The 17907-nt window shown below is 39.0% G+C and overlaps 2 protein-coding genes across 2 annotated transcripts in view; both read left to right on the top strand.

The window, feature by feature from the left end:
• The window catches only part of LOC144513474 (steroid receptor RNA activator 1-like), a 6724-nt gene extending 5341 nt beyond the window's left edge, over positions 1–1383 (top strand). The window contains 1 exon segment of the mRNA XM_078244562.1: positions 1–1383. This exon segment is cut by the window's left edge and continues 460 nt beyond it. The gene's annotated coding sequence lies outside the window, so the exon portion shown is untranslated.
• A 669-nt stretch (positions 1384–2052) lies between these two features.
• The window catches only part of LOC144513473 (calcium/calmodulin-dependent protein kinase type II subunit alpha), a 49692-nt gene continuing 33837 nt past the window's right edge, over positions 2053–17907 (top strand). The window contains exons 1-4 of the mRNA XM_078244561.1: positions 2053–2481; positions 9559–9940; positions 15747–15841; positions 16795–16854. Coding sequence (XP_078100687.1) covers positions 9879–9940; positions 15747–15841; positions 16795–16854 — 217 coding nt within the window. The 5' untranslated portion in view covers positions 2053–2481; positions 9559–9878. The remainder of the gene's footprint in view (positions 2482–9558; positions 9941–15746; positions 15842–16794; positions 16855–17907) is intronic.

Raw genomic sequence — 17907 nt, 5'->3', positions numbered from 1 at the left:
GTCTGATGTTTGGAAAGCTATAAATGGCATTTTTCCTCAGATTATTACAGCTTTTCCAACGTTTTTCCTAGTTGTTGTTTTGATCAGTGATGATACAGATCATCCAGACGGTTCTCCTCTCAGTCCTGTTGGATATGAAAGACGTAATCTGGTAATATTCTGGCTATGAAAGACGTAATCTGGTAATATTCTGGATATGAAAGACGTAATCTGGTAATATTCTGGATATGAAAGACATAATCTGGCTATGAAAGACGTAATCGGGTAATATTCTGGCTATGAAAGAAGTAATCGGGTAATATTCTGGATATGAAAGACGAATCTGGCTATGAAAGACGTAATCTGGTAATATTCTGGATATGAAAGACATAATCTGGCTATGAAAGACGTAATCTGGTAATATTCTGGCTATGAAAGACGTAATCTGGTAATATTCTGGATATGAAAGACGTAATCTGGCTATGAAAGACGTAATCTGGTAATATTCTGGCTATGAAAGACGTAATCGGGTAATATTCTGGCTATGAAAGAAGTAATCTGGTAATATTCTGGATATGAAAGACGTAATCTGGCTATGAAAGAAGTAATCTGGTAATATTCTGGATATGAAAGACGTAATCTGGCTATGAAAGACGTAATCTGGTAATATTCTGGCTATGAAAGACGTAATCTGGTAATATTGAAAGAAGTAATCGGGTAATATTCTGGCTATGAAAGACGTAATCGGGTAATATTCTGGCTATGAAAGACGTAATCAGGTAATATTCTGGCTATGAAAGAAGTAATCTGGTAATATTCTGGCTATGAAAGACGTAATCTGGTAATATTGAAAGACGTAATCTGGTAATATTCTGGCTATGAAAGACGTAATCTGGTAATATTCTGGCTATGAAAGACGTAATCAGGTAATATTCTTCTGTAAATAGTACCGAGAAGCCTCTAACGTGCTGGATTATTAATAATATTATGGTGTCGTTATGTCAGAAAAGCAACAAAACCGTTGAAAAAGCAGTTTTACAGATTGTATTAATAGAGAAGATGGATTGTAATTGGAGGATGGATTCTTTAAGCCCGCCCTAGTGTCTGGACTCTCTGCTTTACATACATATTGGAGTTTATTTTGGGGGGGTTGGCTGACAGAGATTTGGGCAGTTGGAACTGAAAAACGTCATGAAGAATATGATATTTTGATGTATTATTTTTTTGCATTCTGATGTTTTCCAAAGAGCAGTTTCAGGGCTGGAGAGTAATGTAATGTAATCTGCCTCTCTCTCCACCAATCACAGCGCAGCTCTCTGAGCCTTGACGGCGCTGACCAATCAGGAACTTGTTTAGTTCCTCTCTGCTCTAAACGAGAATAAATCTCCGTTCTCCACGTTGGAACAGCGTCATGGTTTTATTTCTTTATATTGTCATTCTTCAGGTTGTAGGAACAGGAACCATCAGGGACCGGACCCCCTGAGACCCTGAAACCCAGAAGACCCAGAAACCAGAAACCCTGAGACCCTGAAACCCAGAAGACCCAGAAACCCTGAGACCCTGAGACCAGAAACCCTGAGACCCTGAGACCCAGAAGACCCAGAAACCCTGAGACCCTGAGACCAGAAACCCTGAGACCCTGAGACCAGAAACCCTGAGACCCAGAAGAACCAGAAACCCTGAGACCAGAAACCCTGAGACCCTGAGACCAGAAACCCTGAGACCAGAAACCCTGAGACCCTGAAGACCCAGAAACCCTGAGACCCTGAGACCAGAACCCCTGAGACCCTGAGACCATAACCCCTGAGACCCTGAAACCCAGAAGACCCAGACACCCAGAAACCAAAAATAGGCTTTTATTTTGGCGGGGGAACAGCTGTCCTGTCTCCGTCTGTCTCTCCAGACTCTAACTTCATGTGTTCATGATGAATTAAAAGTCCATTAAGGACCTGTTTTCCCTCAAATTATTTTTGAAGTTTTTATTCTTCAGGTTGTAGAAACAGGAACTATAAGGGACCGGACCCCTGACCCTGAAACCCAGGACCCCAGAACCCCAGAAACCCTGAGACCCTCAAGACCCTGAAACCCTGAAGACCCTGAAACCCAGAAACCAGAAGACCCAGAAACCCTGAAGACCCTGAAACCCAGAAACCCTGAGATCCTGAGACCCAGAAGACCCAGAAACCCTGAAACCCAGAAACCAGAACCCCAGAGTTTAGGGGTGCTGTAGATTTTTACGGCGGTCATTTTGTACTTGAGTAAAATATATTTAAGTGATAGTACTTTTACTTTAGTAGAATCCTTGTGTACTCTGATTACGTGTTAGCAGAGATATTTTGACTCGAGATGAAAGAATATCTTGGTGAGATTCTGTCTTTGTGTCGCTGCAGCGCTGATCTATTATGGGATGGATGTGTGTCTTGTTCTCCTCTCTGAACATCCGCTAAGCCGCTTCAAACACAAGCCTTCTGTCGCCCTTCCTCTCCAGATCCACACACACAGGTAGGAGTGGCACGTTGGTTCTCACACGCTCAGGCTTTCACACGTTCATACGTTCACGCGTTCACACGTTCACACACTCACGCTTTCACACGTTCATACGTTCACGCTTTCACACGTTCATACGCTCACGCTTTCACACGTTCACGTTCACGCTTTCACACGTTCACGCTTTCACACGTTCACACGCTCACGAGTTCACACGTTCACACACTCAAGCTTTCACACGTTCATGCTTTCACACGTTCACGCTTTCACACGTTCACACACTCAAGCTTTCACACGTTCACACACTCACGCTTTCACACGTTCATACGTTCACGCTTTCACACGTTCATACGTTCACGCTTTCACACGTTCATACGCTCACACACTCAAGCTTTCACACGTTCACACACTCAAGCTTTCACACGTTCATACGTTCACGCTTTCACACGCTCACGCTTTCACACGTTCATACGCTCACGCTTTCACACGTTCATACGTTCACGCTTTCACACGTTCACGCTTTCACACGTTCATACGCTCACGCTTTCACACGTTCATACGTTCACACGTTCACACGTTCATACGTTCACGCTTTCACACGTTCACGCTTTCACACGTTCACGCTTTCACACGTTCACACGCTCACGCTTTCACACGTTCACACACTCAAGCTTTCACACGTTCATACGTTCACGCACTGTTCACTACGCTCACGCTTTCACACGTTCACACGCTCACACGCTTTCACACGCTCACGCTTTCACGCGTTCATACGTTCACGCTTTCACACGTTCACACGCTCACGCTGTTCACACGTTCATCACGCTCACGCTTTCACACGTTCGCGCTCACTACGTTCACACGTTCACGCTTTCACACGTTCACACGTTCACGCTTTCACACGTTCATACGCTCACGCTTTCACACGTTCATCGCTTTCACGCGTTTCACGCTTTCACACGTTCACACGTTCACGCTTTCACACGTTCACACGCTCACGCTTTCACACGTTCACACGCTCACGCTTTCACATGTTCATACATTCACGCTTTCACACGCTCACGCTTTCACACACTCACGCTTTCACACGTTCATACGTTCACGCGTTCATACGTTCACGCTTTCACACGTTCACACGCTTTCACGTTCACACGCTTTCACGCTTTCACGTTCACACGCTCACGCTTTCACGCGTTCATACGTTCACGCTTTCACACGCTCACGCTTTCACACACTCACGATTTCACACGCTCACGCTTTCACACGTTCATATGTTCATACGTTCACACGTTCACGCTTTCACACGCTCACGCTTTCACAAGCTCACGCTTTCACACGTTCACGCGTTCACGCGCTTTCACGCGTTCACACGTTCACGCTTTCACTGCGTTCACACGTTCACTCATGCTTTCATACGTTCACGCTTTCACACGTTCACGCTTTCACACGTTCATACGTTCCCACGCTTTCACGCTCAGCGCTCACGCTTTCACACGTTCACGCTTTCCCACGCTTTCTACGTTCACGCTCACGTCATGTTCATGCGCTCACGCTTTCACACGTTCATACGTTCACGCGTTCATACGTTCACGCTTTCACAAGCTCACGCTTTCACAAGCTCACGCTTTCACACGTTCATACGTTCATATGTTCATACGTTCACGCTTTCACACGTTCATGCTTTCACACGTTCATACGTTCACGCTTTCACACGCTCACGCTTTCACACACTCACGATTTCACACGCTCACGCTTTCACACGTTCATACGTTCACGCGTTCACACGTTCATATGTTCCTACGTTCTCACTTTCACACGTTCACGCATTCATACGTTCATACACCCACGCTTTTCACGTTCACACACGCTCCCAGCACAGGTTTGAGACAGCAAAAGACAAAAAAAAACGTTGAAAAAAGGGTCGAAAAAGTGAAACGAAAACTATAAAAACGCGTAGAAAACCAAAGCAGCTGTTGATGTAATGAAGTGAGCAGCCTGCAGGGGGCGCTGGAGGCACTTTCAACGCCTGTCTGTCAGCCCGGGGGGGTTTTAATGTTTGAGGTTATTTTCAGAGACTCGGTCTGAACTTTGCTGACCAATCGGCTCCCTGCTTTCCTCCTCTTCCTCCTCTTCCTCCTCTTCCTCCCTGGAGAGGAGAGGAGAGGCAGCCAAGCAGAGAAGATGAGTGACAGAGTCTCGTCCCCACGTAGACGCAGACAAACCTAAAAATAGACGGATGAAGAAGAGAGGCTCGTTCCTCTGGACACTGGTTCAGAACACACAACCAAGTCTGTCACAAGAACTCATCAAAACCAGAAAAGATTCACATCTCGGAGGGAAGAATCCGTGAATTTGTCCGTTTTTCATCAAGTTTGATAACATAGCTCGATAACTCGCACACGCTCGTCATCAGTCTCTCTCTCTCTTTATAAGTCTCTCTCTCTCTCTCTCTCTCTCTTTATAACTCTCTCTCTCTCTCTCTCTCTCTCTCTCTCTTTATAAGTCTCTCTCTCTTTATAAGTCTCTCTCTCTTTATAACTCTCTCTCTCTTTATAAGTCTCTCTCTCTTTATAAGTCTCTCTCTCTCTCTATAAGTCTCTCTCTCTCTCTATAAGTCTCTCTCTCTTTAAGTCTCTCTCTCTTTATAAGTCTCTCTCTCTCTATAAGTCTCTCTCTCTCTTTATAACTCTCTCTCTCTTTATAACTCTCTCTCTCTCTTTATAAGTCTCTCTCTCTCTCTATAAGTCTCTCTCTCTTTATAACTCTCTCTCTCTTTATAACTCTCTCTCTCTCTTTATAAGTCTCTCTCTCTTTATAAGTCTCTCTCTTTATAAGTCTCTCTCTCTCTTTATAAGTCTCTCTCTCTCTCTCTTTATAAGTCTCTCTCTCTCTTTATAAGTCTCTCTCTCTTTATAAGTCTCTCTCTCTCTTTATAAGTCTCTCTCTCTCTTTATAAGTCTCTCTCTCTCTTTATAAGTCTCTCTCTCTCTTTATAAGTCTCTCTCTCTCTTTATAAGTCTCTCTCTCTCTTTATAAGTCTCTCTCTCTCTCTCTTTATAAGTCTCTCTCGCTCTCTTTATAAGTCTCTCTCTCTCTTTATAAGTCTCTCTCTCTCTTTATAAGTCTCTCTTTAAGTCTCTCTCTCTTTATGTCTCTCTCTCTTTAAGTCTCTCTCTCTCTCTTTATAAGTCTCTCTCTCTCTTTATAAGTCTCTCTCTCTCTATAAGTCTCTCTCTCTCTCTATAAGTCTCTCTCTCTCTTTATAAGTCTCTCTCTCTCTTTATGTCTCTCTCTCTCTCTCTATAAGTCTCTCTCTTTATAAGTCTCTCTCTCTCTATAAGTCTCTCTCTCTCTCTTTAAGTCTCTCTCTCTCTCTTTATAAGTCTCTCTCTCTCTTTAAGTCTCTCTCTCTTTATAAGTCTCTCTCTCTCTCTTTATAAGTCTCTCTCTCTCTATAAGTCTCTCTCTCTTTATAAGTCTCTCTCTCTCTTTATAAGTCTCTCTCTCTTTAAGTATCTCTCTCTCTTTATAAGTCTCTCTCTCTCTTTATAAGTCTCTCTCTCTTTATAAGTCTCTCTCTCTCTTTATAAGTCTCTCTCTCTCTTTATAAGTCTCTCTCTTTATAAGTCTCTCTCTCTCTTTATAAGTCTCTCTCTCTCTCTTTATAAGTCTCTCTCTCTCTTTATAAGTCTCTCTCTTTATAAGTCTCTCTCTCTCTTTATAAGTCTCTCTCGCTCTTTATAAGTCTCTCTCTCTCTTTATAAGTCTCTCTCTCTCTTTCTATAAGTCTCTCTCTCTTTATAAGTCTCTCTCTTTATAAGTCTCTCTCTTTATAAGTCTCTCTCTCTCTATAAGTCTCTCTCTCTCTTTATAAGTCTCTCTCTCTTTATAAGTCTCTCTCTCTCTATAAGTCTCTCTCTCTTTATGTCTCTCTCTCTTTATAAGTCTCTCTCTCTCTCTCTTTATAAGTCTCTCTCTCTTTAAGTAAGTCTCTCTCTCTTTATAAGTCTCTCTCTCTTTAAGTCTCTCTCTCTTTATAAGTCTCTCTCTCTTTATAAGTCTCTCTCTCTTTATAAGTCTCTCTCTTTATAAGTCTCTCTCTCTTTATAAGTCTCTCTCTCTCTCTCTTTATAAGTCTCTCTCTCTCTCTTTATAAGTCTCTCTCTCTCTCTTTATAAGTCTCTCTCTCTCTTTATAAGTCTCTCTCTCTTTATAAGTCTCTCTCTCTTTATAAGTCTCTCTCTCTCTCTTTATAAGTCTCTCTCTCTTTATAAGTCTCTCTCTCTTTATAAGTCTCTCTCTTTATATGTCTCTCTCTTTATAAGTCTCTCTCTCTTTATAAGTCTCTCTCTCTCTATAAGTCTCTCTCTCTCTCTTTATAAGTCTCTCTCTTTATAAGTCTCTCTATAAGTCTCTCTCTCTCTTTATAAGTCTCTCTCTCTTTATAAGTCTCTCTCTTTATAAGTCTCTCTCTTTATAAGTCTCTCTCTCTCTCTCTCTTTATAAGTCTCTCTCTCTTTATAAATCTCTCTCTCTTTATAAATCTCTCTCTTTATAAGTCTCTCTCTTTATAAGTCTCTCTCTCTTTATAAGTCTCTCTCTCTTTATAAGTCTCTCTCTCTTTATAAGTCTCTCTCTCTTTATAAGTCTCTCTCTCTTTATAAGTCTCTCTCTCTCTTTATAAGTCTCTCTCTTTATAAGTCTCTCTCTTTATAAGTCTCTCTCTCTTTATAAGTCTCTCTCTCTCTCTTTATAAGTCTCTCTCTCTCTTTATAAGTCTCTCTCTTTATAAGTCTCTCTCTCTCTATAAGTCTCTCTCTCTCTTTATATGTCTCTTTCTCTTTATAAGTCTCTCTCTCTCTCTATAAGTCTCTCTCTTTATCAGTCTCTCTCTCTCTCTTTATAAATCTCTCTCTCTTTATAAGTCTCTCTCTTTATAAATCTCTCTCTCTTTATAAGTCTCTCTCTCTCTTTATAAGTCTCTCTCTTATAAGTTACACGTGCATTTTTCATTAGTTTTTATTTTTATTTCATTTTGACTGTTTTCAACATCAGTTTAGTTTTAATGAGTTTTTAAGCAGGTTTACTAGTTTACTTCAGTTTTTATTAGTTTTACTCTTAGTTTGTAATATGGGTTATTTGTCGGGGGATTCAACAAGGTCAGAAAAACTATTGTGTAATAATAACTCAACAAAAACATCATACAGTTTTAGAAATATGTATTTATAATGTATTGAACAATAACAGCAGTACATAACATGCAGCCTACATATGGTCATAAACATGTAAACAGTCTACACAAGACGCTGTATGTGCAACATGTTTGCATGACATGTTTACATGACAACATTAGCTACAAGAGACCGAGACAGAGCGACAGGCTACCATTCATTTTCAATGGAAGTGGCCGCCGAGCAAGGCAGGGCCGGAATAGACATGAAGTCTATTTTATGCAAATGCTGAGCGATGCGACAAAGTGACAGCCAATCAGAGCGAGGGCAGCGTGACGTATATACGTTGTTGCTCGTGTCGAAGATATCGTTCAAGATGGCTGAAACGCTTCAGGACATCGTATTTCTGTAAATATCTGATATGTTTGGCATTTTATCTCATTTTGTTACTTATATCGAGAAATAAATACTTTCCAAAAACATCATTCTTGTGACTTAACAATACCTCTGAAGTGACTTTTAAGACGTGGTTGAAGCATAGACGGTATATATAACGGAGCAGCAGACCCCGTGTCTCTGGACGGAGACCAGTGACGTCTCTTTCCCGGTGATGGCTGAGCGTTACTGAGCAGCCTCCAACTGAGCTTGAAGACGTAGATGTGACGTGAGCAACCTGTCTGAAAGTTGGAAGTCTTCTGGTAGCTGTGCCAAGAGAAATCTCAATCATTCCCAATCTAGCAGAGACGGAGAGCGTAGGTATATGTAAGGAGATAACATAGACACAGGCTCATTATTGATCACTAAAATGATAGTTAACATTAGTCATTACACTTAAACAGCTGATGGAAGTCCAAACTGCCTGAGAGCTTCTCCTGTACTATACGGTAACTCCTCTACTATGAGACAGGAAGTCTCGTGGTTATGACCCAATCGTTAGCCTATTGTTATAAAAACGTCTGCTACGGAGCCATCTGTCAAAGTGACGTCAAAATGAATGGGGGTCAATGGGATGCTAACGGGATGCTAACGGGATGCTAACGGGAGGTGATGGCTTGGTAGGATGTTTCCCTGTAATAAACTGACCACATATAACAGGACTCTGCTGCTTTCTTCTGACTTTCGGTACCGCCATGATGCCAGGCGAGAGGCACGGAGCCACGGACATGTTGTGTTCAAGTTGACGTGGAATGTCGGGATTTCTGGGTTCCCAGTCAGAAACTATACACGTCTACAGGAAATGTCGTGCTCGGAGAGATGTAACGTTATTTGCTCTATGAAAGATCGACAAAGACGAAAACTAAGGACATCACCTCGATTATTTTAGTTAGTTTTGCAAACAGACATTACAGTTTTAGTTAGTTATTTTTTTGTAAAGCCTCGTTTTTATTTTTATTTCAGTTAACAACGATGTTTTTTTCCCTCCTAGTTTTCGTTATTTCGTTCGTTTTCCTTTAACGAGTATAACCTTGGTTATAAAGAGAGCATGGAGTTATCTTTATAAGTCGCCCGCTTTAATAAAGCTCACGTGCAGCGTCCAAATAATATTGGTCCATGTCCCCTTCTCTGGTAGTCCTCATAATATTTGTAGTATTAATATTAGAGGTTAGTGTGAAAAACTGTCTTTTTACATGAGATATATATATATATATATATATATATAACCATAAATAAATAATAGTACTGCAGTAGTAGTGATAATATTTGCAGTATTGGTATCAGAATCTGTCGGAGCTGGCAGTGTTTGCAGTCAGAAAGAGATAGAGAGGAGGCAGTTACCATGGCAACCCTGTGTGTGTGTGTGTGTGTGTGTGTGTGTGTGTGTGTGTGTGTGTGTGTCCCGGCCTGTGATTGGCTGACAGCAGAGAGTGGGCGGGCAGGTTGAGTGTCTCAAAGCGTCTTTCTCTCTCTCTCTCTCCCACAGATCCGGACGGAGAGACTGAGAGACGCAGCTCTCCATCATCCCTCTCCATCGTCTTCCTCCTCTTCCTCTCTTTCCTCCTCTTCATCTCCTCCTTCAGTCCAAAACCAAAACTCTCCTCTTCTCTTCTTACGGACGGAGAGACAGAGAGACGCTCTCTCATCTTCCTCTCCTTCTTCTCCTTCTCCCAAACTCTTCTTCCTCTTCTCTCTCTGTCTTCTCTCCTTCGACGGACACATCTAAGGTTCTCGGCCTTCTTCATCTTCATCTTCCTCAAACAGCGAGCCCCCCTGACCCCTCGCCCCCCCCAACACCGCATCACCATGGCAACGGTCATCTGCACCCGTTTCACCGAAGAATATCAGATGTACGAGGAGCTGGGAAAGTGAGTCTTCATCTTTTAACATTTCTAGTTTTCTAAAATAACAATCTGACAATTTTAGAAGAAACTTTATTTTCTTTTTTGATTTTGTTATTAATCATTTTTTTAATTAGATTTTACATCATAATTTATATAAATACAATATATGGATTTATTTAAAAATATATATTTTTGTATTCCTTAATTTATTTTTACTTTATTTTAATTTTTTTTAATTTTTTTTTATTTATATTTTATATATTTATATATGAATGTATATATTTAATTAGATTTTTTTTAAATAAACATTTGAAATTATATATATATATATATATGTGTGTGTATATATATATATATATATATATGTATATATTTTTTTATTTTTTTATTTGTTTAATTTAATTTATAAAAAAAATAACCCAAATAGTTAATAGGTTTGTTCATACATTTTTTATGTATTTATCATTTCTTTAGATCTTTAAATAAAATATGAACTTGTTATTTTTAATTATTAATAACAGCTAATAATAATAATAATAATAATGTCTTTTATGTCAGATTCTTATCAGTAATAATGGATCACCTTTATGACCCCCCCCCCACTCACCACCTACACACACACACACACACACACACACACACAGAGACACACACACACACACACACACAGACACACAGACACACACACACACACACACACACACACACACACACACAGACACACACACACACACACACACACACACACACACACACACACACACACACACACACACACACACACACACACACACAGACACACACACACACACACACACACACACACTCACACAGACAATGCCAGGTCTCTTACATAATGTGTGGGTGGGTGGCAGAGAGCAGAATCAGCTTCCAGAGAAACAGAAATATTTCTGGAGAATCTCTCTTCACACGTCAAAGAAAAAAATGATGATTTATAATTTCATTATTGTCATTATTATTGTGATTAATTAGACCAACGTGAACTTCAGAAGCAGTACCACTCAATGTATACTGGATACTACATTTACCATGATGCACTGGGACAGAGTCTCCCAACTCCTCCTACTGTGACGCCCGGTCCGCAGTGCTCGGGCCCAGATACCGCGCACGCTGCTCGGCGCCAGATACCGTGCTCGGACCCAGATACCGTGCTCGGCCCCAGATACTGTGCTCGGGCCCAGATACCGTGCTCGGGCCCAGATACCGTACTCTGCGCCAGATACCGTGCTTGGCACCAGATACCGCGCACGCTGCTCTGCGCCAGATACCATACTTGGCACCAGATACCGCGCACGCTGCTCTGCGCCAGATACCGCGCACGCTGCTCTGTGCCAGATACCGCGCACGCTGCTCTGCGCCAGATACCGTGCTCTGTGCTCGGCCCCAGATACCGTGCACGCTGCTCTGTGCCAGATACCGTGCTCTGTGCTCTGTGCCAGATACCATACTTGGCACCAGATACCGCGCACGTTCCCTCAGAAGGAATCACTGCACATGGGTAGGCTTGTAATGACATTTAGAGCATGTTTAGAGGCTAAAACAGGTTTAAAACCTGCCCTGTTCCAGCCTGTTGGGTGCTAACGCTAGCAGGAGGCTAACACGGTGTAGGCAGCACTGATTGGTTTAGTTCTTCTCTACTGACAGCTCTCCACGTTTACACCCAACACAGCTACGGGGGGGAATAGACCGGGAGTCTCCTTTAAACAGACTCAATAACTCCACTGTTTTCCTTTGTTTCCACGTTTATTTCTCTTTATCACTCAAACTTTAATGTGATACGTTTTCGTCTTTTCCACAAAAAAATAATGAACTGTCCTCACCAGATGGTGCAAAAGCATGGACAGCTGAGCAACAAATAAAAGATATAACAAAAAAAACTATTTCAACTTCAACTCGCAATCATGTTCTGTTCTGCACGGTACTTGAACCAGCGGTCAAAAAAACCGTGTGGCTCCAAACCAAAGGCCCCTAACTCAATGACAGCTGGCTCTTATACACCAGCTGATGCAATTACTGCCCTAATCAGCTGATTGCCAAAAGGCTGCGACGATATGCCACGAACCAAAGTCAACCAACACTAATTATCACAATGAGGCCAGTTTACTGTGAATGTCACAGCATCCATGCACCATTTATCAAAATAAACATTAACAATGAAAACATAATTTTGGCTCCAACAAACATTATTACCATACATACCATACAACATTATTACTATACAACATTATTACTATACAACATTATTACTATACTACATTATTACTATACTACATTATTACTATACATACCATACAACATTATTACTATACTACATTATTACTATACAACATTATTACTATACTACATTATTACTATACAACATTATTACTATACTACATTATTACTATACAACATTATTACTATACAACATTATTACTATACAACATTATTACCATACATACTATACAACATTATTACTATACAACATTATTACTATAATACATTATTACTATACTACATTATTACTATACAACATTATTACTATACTACATTATTACTATACTACATTATTACTATACAACATTATTACCATACATACCATACTACATTATTACTATACATACCATATTACATTATTACTATACATACCATACTACATTATTACTATACATACCATACTACATTATTACTATACTACATTATTACCATACATACCATACTACATTGTGCTATACAACATTATTACTATCATGCATACTACTATTACTATACATACCATACTACGTTATTACTATACTACATTGTTACTATACATACCATACTACGTTATTACTATGCTACATTGTTACTATGCACATTATTACTACATACTACATTATTACTATACAACATTGTTACTATACATACATTATTGCTATACTACATTATTACTATACAACATTATTACCATACATACCATACTACATTATTGCTATACAGCATTATTACTATACATACCATACTACATTATTGCTATACTACATTATTACTATACATACCATACAACGTTATTACCATACATACCATACTACATTATTACTATACAACATTATTACTATACTACATTATTACTATACAACATTATTACTATACATACCATACAACATTATTACTATACATACCATACAACATTATTACCATACATACCATACTACATTATTACCATACAACATTATTACTATACTACATTATTACTATACATACCATATTACATTATTACTATACATACCATACTACATTATTACTATACTACATTATTACTATACATACCATACTACATTATTACTATACTACATTATTACTATACAATATTGTTACCATACATGCCATACTACATTATTACTATACAACATTATTACCATACTACATTATTACTATACAACATTATAACTATACATACTATACTACATTATTACTATACAACATTATTACTATACAACATTATTACTATACAACATTATTACTATACAACATTATTACTATACAACATTATTACTATACATACCATACAACATTATTACTATACAACATTATTACTATACATACCATACTACATTATTACCATACTACATTATTACTATACAATATTATTACTATACATACCATACTACATTGTACCATACTACATTATGCTATACAACATTATTACCATACATACCATACTACATTGTTACTATACAACATTATTACTATGCAACATTATTACTATACTACATTGTTACTATACTACATTATGCCATACATACCATACTACATTGTACTATACAACATTATACCATACATGCCATACTACATTATGCTATACAACATTATTACTATACATACCATACTACATTATTACCATACAACATTATTACCATACATACCATACAATATTATTACTATACATACCATACTACATTATTACCATACATACCATATTACATTATTACTATACAACATTATTACTATACAACATTATTACTATACAACATTATTACTATACAACATTATTACTATACTACATTATTACTATACTACATTATTACTATACTACATTATTACTATACATACTATACAACATTATTACTATACAACATTATTACTATACATACTATACTACATTATTACTATACTACATTATTACTATACATACCATACTACATTATTACCATACATCCATACTACATTATTACTATACAACATTATTACTATACATACCATACTACATTATTACTATACAACATTATTACTATACATACCATACAACATTATTACTATACATACCATACAACATTATTACTATACATGCCATACTACATTATTACCATACTACATTATTACTATACAATATTATTACTATACATACCATACTACATTGTTACCATACTACATTATTGCTATACAACATTATTACTATACATACCATACTACATTATTACTATACTATTACTATACAACATTATTACTATACATACCATACTACATTATTACTATACAACATTATTACTATACATACCATACTACATTGTTACTATACAACATTATTACTATACATACCATACTACATTATTACTATACATGCCATACTACATTATTACTATACATACCATACTACATTATTACCATACATACCATACTACATTATTACTATACATACTATACAACATTATTACTATACATACCATACAACATTATTACTATACATACCATATTACATTATTACTATACATACCATACTACATTATTACCATACTACATTATTACTATACATACCATACTACATTATTACCATACTACATTATTACTATATATACCATACAACATTATTACCATACATACCATACTACATTATTACTATTCCACATTATTACTATACAACATTATTACTATACATACCATACAACATTATTACTATACATACCATAATACATTATTACTATACATACCATACTACATTATTACTATACATATCATACTACATTATTACTATACAACATTATTACTATACATACCATACAACATTATTACCATACATACCATACTACATTATTACCATACTACATTATTACTATACATACCATACAACATTATTACCATACATACCATACAACATTATTACTATACATACCATATTACATTATTACTATACATACCATACTACATTATTACTATACATACCATACTACATTATTACTATACATATCATACTACATTATTACCATACAACATTATTACCATACATACCATATAACATTATTACTATACATACCATACTACATTATTACTATACATATCATACTACATTATTACCATACAACGTTATTACTATACATAAAAAATAAAAAATAAAGAAATGTAAATATTGTATGGATTAATATTTAGTAATGTTACAAAAAAAACATTTATTTTTTTTTTAAATTAAAAGAAAGTGTAATTATTTTTTTTAAGTTTCAATACTTTTAGAAAAAAGGTCAAGATAGTCCAAACATAAAAAGTCTGAAAAAACATTGAAATATTTAGAAGAAAAAAAAACTGAATAATACGAGAAAGCTAATAGGGAATCCAAGTCCCGCCCACACACCCGCCCGACCAATCAGGAGTCAATCCCAGCTGTTTATAATGATAACTGATAAAACCCAAACCAATCAGAAAAACAAACATCAGCCTGAACAGAACTTCCTAAAACTACAGAAACTCGTACTGGCCGTGTAGTTCTGTGTTTTAGTTTGACGTCCCGTCCACTAACACGGACGAGGAGTTCTTGTTCTGTGTCTGTGAGAAGCTGATTGGTTCCCTGCTGTGTTTCCAGGGGAGCGTTTTCAGTGGTGCGCCGCTGTGTGAAGGTGCTGTCGGGTCAGGAGTACGCCGCCAAGATCATCAACACCAAGAAGCTTTCTGCCAGAGGTGAGGACGCCGTTTAAGTCTCCACGGCAACGCCAAACTTTAAATGTCATTAGCAGAGCGCCCCCGGCTGTAGTAAATAATATGATCAGACTCTGAGAGTCAAACAGCATCAAACACCAGTCTGTGTGTGTGTGTGTGTGTGTGTGTCTGTGTGTGTGTGTGTGTGTGTCTGTGTGTGTGTGTGTGTGTGTGTGTGTCTGTGTGTGTGTGTGTGTGTGTGTGTGTGTGTGTGTGTGTGTGTGTGTGTGTGTGTGTGTGTGTGTGTGTGTGTGTGTGTGTGTGTGTGTGTGTGTGTGTGTGTGTGTGTGTGTGTGTGTGTGTGTGTGTGTGTGTGTGTGTGTGTGTGTGTGTGTGTGTGTGTGTGTGTGTGTGTGTGTGTGTGTGTGTGTGTGTGTGTGTGTGTGTGTGTGTGTGTGTGTGTGTGTGTGTGTGTGTGTGTGTCTGTGTGTGTGTCTGTGTGTCTGTGTGTGTGTGTGTGTGTCTGTGTGTGTGTGTGTGTGTGTGTGTGTGTGTGTGTGTCTGTGTGTGTGTCTGTGTGTGTTTCTAGTGTGTGTGTGTCTGTCTGTATGTGTGTGTCTGTGTGTGTCTGTGTGTGTGTGTATGTGTGTCTGTGTGTGTGTCTGTGTGTGTGTGTGTCTGTGTCATATGTGTGTGTGTGTCGTGTGTGTGCGTCTGTGTGTGTGTGTGTGTGTGTGTGTGTGTGTGTGTGTGTGTGTGTGTCTGTGTGTATGCTGTGCGTGTGTGTGTCTGTGTGTGCTGTGTGCGTGTCTGTGTAGTGTCTGTGTGTGTGTGTGTGTGTCTGTGTGTGTGTGTGTGTGTGTGTGTGTGCGTGCTGTGTGTGTGTGCGTGTCTGTGTGTGTGTCGTGTCTGTGTGTGTGTGTGTGTGTGTGTGTCTGTGTGTGTGTGTGTGTGTGTGTGTGTGTGTGTGTGTGTGTGTGTGTGTGTGTTTTCAGATCATCAGAAGTTGGACCGTGAAGCTCGAATCTGCCGTTTGCTGAAGCACTCCAACATCGGTGAGTACTACTACTACTACTACTACTACTATTACTACTACTACTACTACTATTACTACTACTACTACTACATACTACTGCATATGTGCACATATGCTACATGTGTGTACATATGCTACATGTGTGTACAGATACTGCATGTGTGTACAGTATCTTGTGTTTGGCTGCTGATGAAGAGGATGAAGATGAATTATGTGTGTGTCGGCGTTGCCAACGGCAGCCGGCGCGTGGTTACTAATTGATGAGGAGCTGTTATCGCCATGGAGACGAGGTCTCTCCTCCTCCTCTCTGTGATCTCTGATTCACTGCAGCTCTGAGCTCCGTTATACACGTCGACAGGGGTCAAAGGTCAGCACACACAGAGAAAACACAAGGACAGTACCTCAAACGTGTACTTAATGACAGTACGTTGATTCTGATTACTAGCTCTCTCTGGTTTAGGCAGTACAGGCAGGTATTAGGCAGATATTAGGCAGGTATTAGGCAGGTGTTAGGCAGGTGTTAGGCAGGTATTAGGCAGGTATTAGGCAGGTATTAGGCAGGTATTAGGCAGGTATTAGGCAGGTATTAGGCAGATATTAGGCAGATATTAGGGCAGGGTATTGGGCGGGTATTAGGCAGGTATTAGGCAGGTATTAGGCAGGTATTAGGCAGATATTAGGCAGATATTAGGCAGGTATTAGGCAGATATTAGGCAGGTATTAGGCAGGTATTAGGCAGATATTAGGGCGGGTATTGGGCGGGTATTAGGCGGGTATTGGGCGGTACAGGGCAGATATTAGGGCAGGTATTGGGCGGGTATTAGGCGGGTATTGGGCGGGCATATGGGCGGGTACAGGGCGGATATTAGGCGGGTATTAGGCAGGGTATTGGGCGGGTATTGGGCGGGTATTAGGCGGGTATTAGGGCAGGTATTGAGCGGTACAGGGCGGGTATTGGGCGGGTATTAGGGCGGGTATTAGGCAGGGTATTGAGGCGGGTATTAGGGCGGATATTAGGCAGATATTAGGCGGGTATTAGGCGGATATTAGGGCGGTACAGGGCGGGTATTAG

Source organism: Sander vitreus, unplaced genomic scaffold (assembly GCF_031162955.1).
Source record: "Sander vitreus isolate 19-12246 unplaced genomic scaffold, sanVit1 ctg259_0, whole genome shotgun sequence".
Taxonomy (NCBI): Eukaryota; Metazoa; Chordata; class Actinopteri; order Perciformes; family Percidae; genus Sander; species Sander vitreus.
Note: the sequence above shows the minus strand (reverse complement) of the source record. Positions and strands in the feature narration are given on the sequence as shown.